Source organism: Antedon mediterranea, chromosome 3, assembly GCF_964355755.1.
Source record: "Antedon mediterranea chromosome 3, ecAntMedi1.1, whole genome shotgun sequence".
NCBI classification, from domain to species: domain Eukaryota; kingdom Metazoa; phylum Echinodermata; class Crinoidea; order Comatulida; family Antedonidae; genus Antedon; species Antedon mediterranea.
In genome coordinates, this window is record NC_092672.1 from 33,417,054 (window position 1) to 33,428,243 (window position 11,190).

Below are 11,190 nucleotides of genomic sequence, written 5' to 3' on the forward strand. Positions count from 1 at the left end.
ATAGCACGAAAATAAAAATCTGAAGTTGAAAAGGCCTAAATACACCAAAAATAAAAAAAAACTCAAGTTATAAATATTATCTTCAGTCATTTTTTAACACACTGTTTTTATTTTTTTCAGATTTTTAAAAGATAACTCTTTTATAAAAGAATATATACTTTACTGTTCTCTCCTAACTGATAAGAATGTTAGGGAAGAAAAAACCCACAATTATATGATAAAGGGAAAACTATAGAGATTAATAATTAAAACGTTTGATCAATAAATGGTTTGCCCGCACCTAGCGACTTGGACACTCAACGCAATTCGCCGCAACCCAACGTCGACTGCTAGAAATCAGAACTAAAATAAATGTATAGTTTTAATTTATTTCAGCAACACGAAGCAGCTAGCGTCCTACAGCATGGTGAAACATGTTCATAGCTGTGAAGGCAATGTACAAAATATACTATCGGAATATATAACGCAGCGTTTTAAGAATTATGTTTAATTTTTAAGTCTAAAAAAATAAGACATGATAGTTCAAGCATCACTAGTAATTGTAGGCTACTTACCACATGAGTCAGATTGACAAACTGTAATTACTACTGCTAAATATGTTAGACCTAATGCAGTACGCATTGTGTGGCGCTCCGGAGGATAGGTGGTACATTCATTAACGTATTGCGGGAGTAATGAATTTTCTATAAAAGAGTCATCGTTAAAGTAGTTCAAGTCTGTATCCGAGTATGAGACCTATTGGTCAAACTCAACTTTTTGATTGGATCGACGCTAAAATAATTATGTAAACCCGTTTGTATGAGGAGCGAACAACTGTATGTTGTTTCTTTGAATGCAAACAATATTAAACTTGTACAAGTTTGCTTTACAGATATTAGCTTGCTTAAAAACATAATGAAATTTATGATATAAACAATCAATCCATCTCTTTTAAAAAGCGTCTTCGTGGTTTTTTCTTTATCGTAAAATTTAAACCAAGAATCCTTTTCTAAGCTATACCGTACTAATTTATGTATATTTCGAATGTTTTAATGTTGTAGTTCGATGCAATTATTGTATATTATAGAATAGTCTCTGCTTTTTTCTTGAATATACAGTAGTAGCTGCTGAATCTTATTGGCCTGTAATTTAGTATTCCGATCAACAAACACATTTGCTTTCATTGGGGCCTCCAAGGCTTGGTAATTGCATTTAAGGCTGCTCATGTTCTGGGACCCCTTAAGCCTTGGCTTTCTGTAATTAGCCAGTGTGTGCTCATAGCGACCGTTATGCCATAGTTTCACCGATATACCAAAATCTTATATGAATAAATATATTTGCAATTTAGAGTTCTACATTTCTTGCTTGTATTCAATATAAACACAATGTAATATTATTATTATTATACAAAGAATGAATTATGTAAGATAAAGAGGATAAAATATTCAGTTGAAAGATGACTGTCATATTTATCTGTCTGATCACAGTTTATAGAGTCAATAACGTTCCCATGAATATGTAAATCGATATTTATTTGTTTGCTATAGAAAATAAAGTTTGTTCATCAAACTTAATTAATTTACAATTAGCTTTGTAAGACAAGTTGTTCAACTACAGTATATCACACTCGGCACGGTGACAGATTGTCTGAAACTGAGGGCGGTATATTCGTAAATTTGTATGTGTATTGTTTGTTTTATCTTTATACTGGGTGACCTCTTCAGTCAAAGACTGATCTCCCAGAGGGCCCAGTTGGTGATCAGTGGCTGTGATGTACTAATACACCGGGGTAACCCCCTACTCGTCTCGAAAGATGTACTAGGTTCTTTAAAGTGCACACGAGCAAGTTGTGTACACTGGACCTACGGTTTATAGTCCTTATCCGAGAAGACTCGTTCTACCACCAGAACCATGGAGTGAGTGAGCCTCGAACCCCTGCCGATGTTATGGCTACGTGATTACGGTTCCACTGTCTTAACCGCTCGGCCACTCACTCACTCGTATGGTTGATACGTATTTCGTTGTCATATTTATCGGTCGGAACAACAAAGTTTATAGAGTCAATAACGTCTCCATGAATTTGTAAATCAATATTTAAATGTTTGCGATAGAAAAGGACGTTAATTTAATTAAATTTACAATAAACTTTGTACGATAAGTTGTTTAACTATATCACACTTGACACGGTGACAGCTTGTCTGAAACTGAGGGCGGTATATTAGTAAATATTTACGTGTGTGGCTGATATTTGGTTCATACACTTTGCATACCGTAAGAACTGGTAGAAATCACTCGTATCACTGTATTGACCGTTGGATGAATATCGAAATTGTAACCTTTCGTAGAATACCACCCCCACCCAACCCCACTACAATGTTCTTCATATACGCCGCGATTTGTCGTAGTAGGCTATCGCATCACCAATATTTTTCTTGTGACACTATGTAACAACACTATTGCTATTTGACATGTGAAAGTAGAATAGGTCTAGTGTAGATACAATCGCTTTAACTTTGCACTAGTGAACACACTCAGCACATACCTTTACCTGATCATTACCAATATAAAGTGGCCTCACCATGAGGAGAAATTAATTGTAATAAGCGAACATTACGTTGAATTACTTACAATTAATTTCTCCTTATCTACTAACACAGAAGCTACATTATTTGATCATAAAAGCTCATTACAATCTTCTCGAGAAAATTTGCTGAAATATCATAGCGCGCCCTCAGGGTGGTAATTATCTCAGTTTCTGGGCCTTTAATTTATTTATTTTGTTTTTTCTGTAAATATAATTGTTTTTTTTTTATTATATAGTTATATTTCAATATACAAGTATGATAATAAAACAAAATCCGTCAAGGCTAATCAAGCATTACGTTTCTTCGAAATCAACTTGAATCATCATTTCTTGCTGGTATTCAACGTAAAACACAACTTAATTTATGCTGAAATTATCCTGTGTGTATTTACAGTAAATTTATTATCATAACCTAATGTGAATGTCCGTAAGGTTGATTGATACACTGATACACTGTTTAGAAATTCTTTACCTCACAACAAGCAGAAAAGCCTGTTTTTTCCATTTGTGAATTTGTTCGCACGAATCGAATGCGTCAGCTTACATGTAGGCCTAAGCATGCATATCCATATTCATCTTTCAAATTCCTTTCCGCGAAGATTCTAAACCTCGTTCTAAACGTATTTTTCATCGACAGTGGTTAAGCATCATAAGCATCGTGAAACAAGCCCATTTATAAAAAGTGGTGCTATATGATTTTTTCGCAATGTTATAAGGTAGGAATTGTATTGATATTCAATGACTTGTCATAAAAATTATTTCTAAATAAAACTGCCCCAAATTTATAATCAATTGGATTTAATTGAACACAACTTGCAGCTAAAAAGTTTACTTAAGTTTATCTAAAGTTGGTCCTTACGTGCTGCGTGAATATACTTAGTGCATTAAAATGAGTATGTATTTACAACATTTTTAATTACATTACATTACAAGTGTATGCATAAATTAGTTGGTAAATTACTCAACTGTACACATATCCACTGTTAGTGGCACTCTACCCGCCAAACAGATGCTTTATCTAATCGTACTTTATATACGTACGTTATATTTAAGGTGCTTATTTTATATTTCAGGTTGGAATGTTCGTCTCATTTATATTGTAACCCTAATGACACCAAACTTTATATTCGTCGTTGAAGTGCGGTTCCACCACAGAATGCTGTAACTATAACTCGACCACCAAACAACCATTCATTGTTTTTAAAATGGTATAACTAGTTTCAATTTCTTAACGTCAACTTTAAAGGTACATTTGTTTGAGTTGTTTGTTGACACTGTTAATACACTGTTGCTGTTATCGTTATTTACTGCTCTATGTCAATGATAACACCGCATTTACTTACAGAATCTATACAAAATATTTTGATGTTAATAGTCTTTCGATTTTTGATCCAGAAATCATCGCATGTACTCCTCACATTAATTGTGAATACGTTAATCATGATCAATTTAATTATACATTTTCAAAGATAATAATACAAAAATGATATTTTAAGAATAATATTGATAATATTAGCAACTATAAAGTATACTTACTACTATGTCACATTTATTCAGCAATATAAATATATTTACATTACAGGGATTTTACAGAGAAAAGTAATTGTCTGTAGTCGTAAGACCCTTTAAAACAAAACAAATATTATTACAAAGAAAAAAAAATATAGGCAAAAGCATGAATACATATAATATATAACAAACTAATACAAATGTGTGTACACTCACACTCACCACGCATAATATATGCATATTTATGAGTGAAGCATTTTAAGTGTTATATTTCGATAAAATGTCTCTTTTAACATATTTTTTTAGTATTTTATAAATTTTTTAAACAACATCTGTGTCATTTCTACAGAGCTCGTTCCATAGTTTTGGTCCATGTATACTGATGAAATGTTAAACAGACGTTAACCTAGAGAATATTTCGAATAGTAGTATTCCGATGGGTAGTATTTTCGTTTCTTTTGAATATCATTTGAATTCGTCTGGGTAAAACATTACTTCTAATCTGGGCCATGAAACCATATGACGGTAACTCTGTAGTTATTTTATGTTGCCATGGCTTTTTAAATAGAATTCTAGCAGCCTTTTTCTGGAGCTTAAGAATTGATTCTAGTGTACTACCGTATCATATGGGGTAGAACTAGTGTATTATACAGATTTGTCTAATTTTTAATAATACTCCAACAGACCTAGCGGTTCTTTTGCTAATAAGCCTATTTTTCCAGCAACGATTCTCATTTATTACAACCCTAAGAAATGTTACGTTTTTCTTTTGTTCTAATGTAGTGTTATTCATTTTCATGTAGGTGATGGTCCGGTGTATACATAAATTTTAAATTCTTTCTGTCTAAATATGAACAAATAAAATATTGCAACTCCCTGGAAAGAGTTAAACACGCAGAACAACATTAGAAACATATGGTCAGCTTTGCTCTCAAAAGACAGAAATCCGAAAACCCATGTCAGGCCTAAGAGCAAAGATATAGCGATAGCGTTGAAAACTCGTTTCTTCTTCTCCTTTAGAGTTACATTCTTCGATACGTCAGATCGCGAGCAGTATAAACTGTTAAGAATCAATACGAATATAATCGAGTTAAACACGATAGCAATTGCGATTGGAATGAGAACAGCGTAGATGAAGATGTCGAATTCCTTTGTGTTGAGATAACAACTGTAATTAAAAAATAAATATAAATAATGTTTACTAGTTACGTCGGCCTACTGTTTTATAAGAAAGACCAACAAAGGACATTATATATCAATTGTCACATCATGACCAATTTATCACATCAAACCAATTGTCACATAAAGACCAATTTGTCACATAAGGACAAATTGTCACATAAAGACTAATATTCACATAAATACCAATTTGTTACATAAAGACCAATTTTCACATAAGGACCAATTTGTCAAATAAAGACCAATTTGTCAAATAAAAACCAATTTTCACATAAAGACCAATTTGTCACATAAAACCAATTGTCACATAAAGACCAATTTTCACATAAAGACCAATTTTCACATAAAGACCAATTTTCACATACGGACCAATTTGTCACATAAGGACCAATTTTCACATAAGAACCAATTTTCACATATGGACCAATTTTCTCATAAAGACCAATTTTCACATACGGACCAATTTGTCACATGAGGACCAACTTGTCACATAAGGACCAATTTGTCACATAAAGACCAATTGCGACCAAAATCACTAGAAACAGAATATAAATTACATAGATCTTAAACATTCACTCGAAATTACACAATCACTTGCCTATACTTTGAAATATGAAATGAAATATATAAATCTTAGATTTTACTCATTTAACTACACATATTCTATTATTCACGTTTATTAAAATATCATTTTAACAATGTTAAACGGTATCGTATTAGTATAGACTTTTATTGTTACGTCCATGCTAATTAGTTTTTGTAAATCCATCTTGGTTAGGAATTTAGAGAATAAATAATGACTGTTTTGGAGGACGGCGCTGTCTGTAAGGTGGGAAGTAACTTTAGAGTAATACTTACTAGTCTTTGTTTTCATAGAACGACAAATCTACTGATAGTAGAACTACCGGTGGAATGCAGGGAATACCTAAAAAAATCAAAATAATACTGTACCCATTAGTCATGAATGTAATTAACTAATTCGTGCATATCACATAGGCGGCTGTTAAAAGGCCAAACGAGAGTCTGGAGTTCATACATTCTAGTAAAATATAACATCATGTGCACGATACAAACAAAACAACATGAAAACATCAACAAAAACACTATGAAAAGCACAATATGCGAAAAGGGCAAACAGATCCAACCTTAACAGAAAGGGCAAACGTAGAAAACTTTTGACTGTAGAGGGATTTCGGTCGATTTAACTGTTTTTACGCGCCGCTGAAGAAAAACACAACCAGGTGCGATATAAATCAAAAGTCCGACGAAAGTGCTATGATTCCAATTATAAATTATAATTGCCGTAAAGATGATTACATTTCGATCAGTTTTATTTTTTCCACAAAAAAAATTGATTAGGCCTAATCATTGAAAAAATGGCCATTTTAGTGGTTTTTGACGTGACGATCATCACTGCCGTATAATTGAATTTCGGTAATGAAGCACAGAAAATGCAAACGCAGATAGAGCAAAATCGGAATGGGCAAACGCGAAAAGGGCAAACGCAGGAAGAACAAACGCGGAAAGGACGAACACGGAAAGTGGAAACGCGGAAAGGGCAAACGCGGAAAGGGCAAACGCGGAAAGGACAAACGCAGAAAGTGTAAACGCGGAAAGGGCAAACGCGAAAAGGGCAAACGCGGTAAGGGTAAACGCGGAAATGACAAACACGGACATTGAAACGAAAACAAAGAATTCAATATATTTAACTTACAGTAAATCATACTCACAAATACACCATACAAATCAATCAATACGCACGCATCAAGTATTGACGTGCTACCTTACTACTACCTTTTATGATAATCGACGATAAGGATTATAATTATTTAAATGTTTGTCACTACCAACAATTCAATATACTTAACTTACTGTTCTTGACACTTACCCCAAGCAAAGATCATAAAAAACGGCAAAGACTTGGTGGTATCAGCGTTGAAAACTTTAACAAAAAACAAATACATATTGACTGCTTCCATGGATGTCCATGCGACAGACGTCAACAGAAAGTAATGTAACAATACAGCTATTGTTGTACAAGCCACAGTTCCTGGAGTTGCAGTAGCAATGCCACATGTGAATGTGAGATATAGACAAGTTAGTGAGATGGAAAGGTTTATTAGTATTTTCTGAGGTTGACGTTCGCGAAGAGTTCTGTTGAAAAAGAATAAGATTATTACTGCATGTATATTATACATCGCCCTGGATTATTTTATTTGGCAGCGCGGCTCTCCTTTTTAAATAAAACTCGAACTCGGAGTGCTTCTAATGGGAACCTCCATGTACCAAGAGTGAAGCGTGAATGCTGTAGGTTCCTTTAGTTATTTGGCTCCTAAATTGTATAATAAATATTATTAAATAATAATATAAAAAAAATGTTATATTTTTAATTATAGGCCTATATCATAAACTAAATTGTAGGCCTTTATTTTAATATTTTGTATTGCTTATATTTGTAAATACTATATTGTAATGTAATTTATTTTCCATATATATTTTATTGGAATTGAAGAGGGCCCTGAATATCAACTATCAATTTGTCCAGCTGGAAGGGTTATCCTCTATAAAAATAAAAACAAAATTGTTTTACTATTTACATTGTTACTCAGAGTTGTAATTTTGTATGAACTTACTTAATTGAGAGGCTGGACACTATTGTCACCAGTAGGCACAATATCGACATCACACTTCCTACATACGTCACTATGTCCAAAATCAATTCAACATGTCCTGACAAATTGTTATGAAACTGAAAAATCTCGAATATTTGAATGTTTATATCGATTTTTATTGGAGGCCCAAAATAATTGACTGAGAAATGAATGCATCAATTTCGTAAATAAGGAAATCAAAGTAAAAACTTACAAATAAAACTGCAAAATTTGTAAGATGTGTACAGTGGCATTCTATACTGCCCTCATCGTCTATATTGACTAGCATACACCCTTCTTCTGACCAATCACCAAAGCCGTTGAGAGTTGAGTTCCAAAACACACAGGTAGCATTTTGATTTGCATTAACCTGATCCAAAAAATGAATAAAATTATTCCTTCGTTATGATTTTGATGTGATCCATTTGTCTTTGTAGATTCGATAGTCGATTTTTACGTTAGGTAGTGGTGGATAGACGTAAATGTAAATCCAAACTCGTCCGAGTCGTCGCTTGTTATTGCTCAAATGTCACAGATATCATAAAACGAGTTATATATAAAATGAACATTTTTGCTTTCTGAAAATGATAGTAGTCTACCTTAGGAGTATTGAAGACAATTTTAACAGGTTCTTCAAACACAGTTGGAAGGCTGTCGTCATACACAGTGGCTGATAGAATAACACTCGATAATTTGAGATCTGGATAACTCGACGACTGGAACAATTTGGAATTGTAATATGATGTAAAACTCACATTGGACCACGCATTATCTGTTCAAAAAAAATTATGTGAAGCATTTTGCAGATTATAACACAATATTAATAATATGTTATTAATTATTATTTAATATAGGATATGCCTGTAATATCATGTAGAATTATTACTACTATTACTATCGTAATTATTACATCAGAGGTAAAAAAGAATATTTTAAAGCGAAATCAAAAGAGAGCGGCTCGAATTGTTACTCAAATATTTGATTTTATTAAGAGGTGATGGCTAACTTTTGAAGAGAGAAGATATTCCTAGTTACTCTAATTTATAAATGTGTTCACGGCCTTGCGCTAACGAGATTATTAAACGAAATTAGCTGATTGGCGTTATTCATACTCACTTGAAACGTGGAGTAGAACGCCTAAATATAACAATACAATTAGTAAGATGAACTCGTCGTTCAAAATTGCAGGCGCAAAAATATGGAATAACCTGCCAACTGAAATTAAATTTTTCCCAACAATTGCTTCATTCAAAGCTAGATGCAGATCTTTCTTCTCACAAACATATTTTTCCCTGATTTTAAATAAATAAATAAATCAATCAATTAGGACTATAATTATACAGTGGTACAACTGAATAATGCAATGTAGGCCTACATACCGTTTGTAACCAGATCACGTGGTAATGTGATAGACTGATGATGACTCCTACAACGACCATCAACACAAACCTGAGTCACTTTCTTATCTTCTTTCACCAGGAATACAACATCGTGTCTAAGATTATCAGAGTCGAAACTTAAAATCTGCACAGACAGCGTTTCTTCATGTTGGGTATAATTCTGACCATCAGAGGCTGCTGTACTAATTTGTTGTTCTACAGACTCAAGGATGACAGAGGTTGTCTCAGGAGGGAGATCATTGTCTGATGAATCAGATGAGAGCACTGCATCTACAGTACCAACTACTGCACCAGTCACCTGTAAGAATAAACGTATTATTATACCAAGTTCTCAATGCTCCTAAAGGCTTTAGATTGAAATATTAAAAGTTATTTTGTATAGATGAGCTCATTTGGTTAATTTATAGATGGCGATTCGTAAAAAGAGAATATTGGTGACACATGTGACGTGGCCCGTCACACATACTCTAGTTTCAAACAAAAATCAAAACAATTTGGAGCAAACAAAAAATCTTTCGGTAGTCGAAAGTGTGCCTCATACTAACAAATACATTTACTTCGAAGAATAACACTGAAATAGCAAAAGCAATACATATCAATGAAATTAACATATAGGAATGAAAGACATAAACAAAACAACAACACAACACCAAGAGATGGGCTGCCATAAATCAGTATCTTGGACGACAACGCAGGTGAGTTGACCAATCACAAACGATCTATCGCATCGTGATCGGCCAAATGAAGTTTGGTTGCAACAGTAGAAAATTCAAAGCTTCTATTGATTTATTTATTTAATTTATTATTCTTTTTCTTACATTTTCGTTTGTTGATTCAATATCAGTTATTGTTTCCAATGCTCCTGATACTTGTTGTATATCAGCAGGTTGAAGGTCACCAGAGTCTTCTGTTTTCTTTACTATTTCCTTAAGCTCAATAGCAACCTCTTCTACATTGTTTTCATCAACGCTCTAATAGTTATTAAAATGATAATACTAGTTTTAAAAATGCCAAAATCAAGTGGGGACATTAGAGTAGGGAAAGGTATCTACAGATGTGTAGCTTAAACTCCAAACTATCAAAATGTGATGTGAAAATGTTGACATGATGACGTCATATCGTTTCATTTCGTTTATTTTCCACTCATTTCAATCAATCGTTCGATTTATATAGCGCCATTCCAACAGTCATTGCTCATGGCGCTGCCAAAAATATCAGAAAATGTTTTTAGTAGTGACTTAAAGGTGCTCAATAATGATGTTTGTTTAATATTCAGAGGTAGGTGGTTCTAGAAATGAATTTAAACAAACATACATCGCACTACCCTTATCATTGAGTATAACACTACAATATTTGGTCAAACTATTTTCATTTTATTTTTTCTGAGTGTTGTTGGATGAGTGTTCGGTGAGGTTTTTAATGTTTCATGTGACCCCTAACATGAAAGATCGTTAAAAAATGAAAAATCGATAATCCTACCTTGGTGAGATTTCTTATTTTTGTAGTTAGATTAGTTTCTATAATTAATAATAAAACAAAATATATGACAGATAAATAATATTAATTTGTCAAAACCAAATTATGTACTCACGATTAATATTTTTTTTCTCAACACTTCGGAGACTTCGGAAAAGAAGATCGTCATTCTGACAAAGTCTCCCGGAGTGACGACGAAATATTATTCGTGAGTACACAATTTGGTTTTGAAAAACTAATATTATTTCTCTGGATTTAAAACAAACCTGATGAATCTATTCTCTGAAAATATATGACTTTTAGAAGTTATTAATACTATTATCGTTATTTATTGGCATTAAATTTATTTTATTAAAAAACAATAATGTTTATTTCAACAATGTTTAGTTATACATTGGCATAAGATACAGAA

At 32.9% G+C, this 11,190-nt stretch overlaps 1 protein-coding gene across 1 annotated transcript; it reads right to left on the reverse strand.

The window, feature by feature from the left end:
* Window positions 1-4,280: 4,280 nt before the first annotated feature.
* On the reverse strand, window positions 4,281-8,162 carry LOC140045281 (adhesion G-protein coupled receptor G2-like). Its single transcript, XM_072090128.1, has 5 exons — window positions 8,117-8,162; window positions 7,885-8,000; window positions 7,140-7,405; window positions 6,110-6,176; window positions 4,281-5,240 (listed from the first exon to the last, which is right to left on the reverse strand). The coding sequence occupies exons 2-5, from the start codon at window positions 7,932-7,934 to the stop codon at window positions 4,868-4,870; spliced, it is 756 nt and encodes a 251-aa protein (XP_071946229.1). The 5' UTR covers window positions 7,935-8,000; window positions 8,117-8,162; the 3' UTR covers window positions 4,281-4,867.
* Between the last annotated feature and the right edge of the window lie 3,028 nt (window positions 8,163-11,190).

Coding starts and splice junctions, on each gene's coding strand:
- LOC140045281 (XM_072090128.1), bottom strand. CDS start 7,934: ATGTCGATATTGTGCCTACTGGTGACAATAGTGTCCAGCCTCTCAATT. Junction 7,406..7,884: donor GTGTCCAGCCTCTCAATTAA/GTAAGTTCATAC, acceptor CTTTTTCAACAG/AACTCTTCGCGAACGTCAAC. Junction 6,177..7,139: donor TTTTATGATCTTTGCTTGGG/GTAAGTGTCAAG, acceptor TGATTTTTTTAG/GTATTCCCTGCATTCCACCG.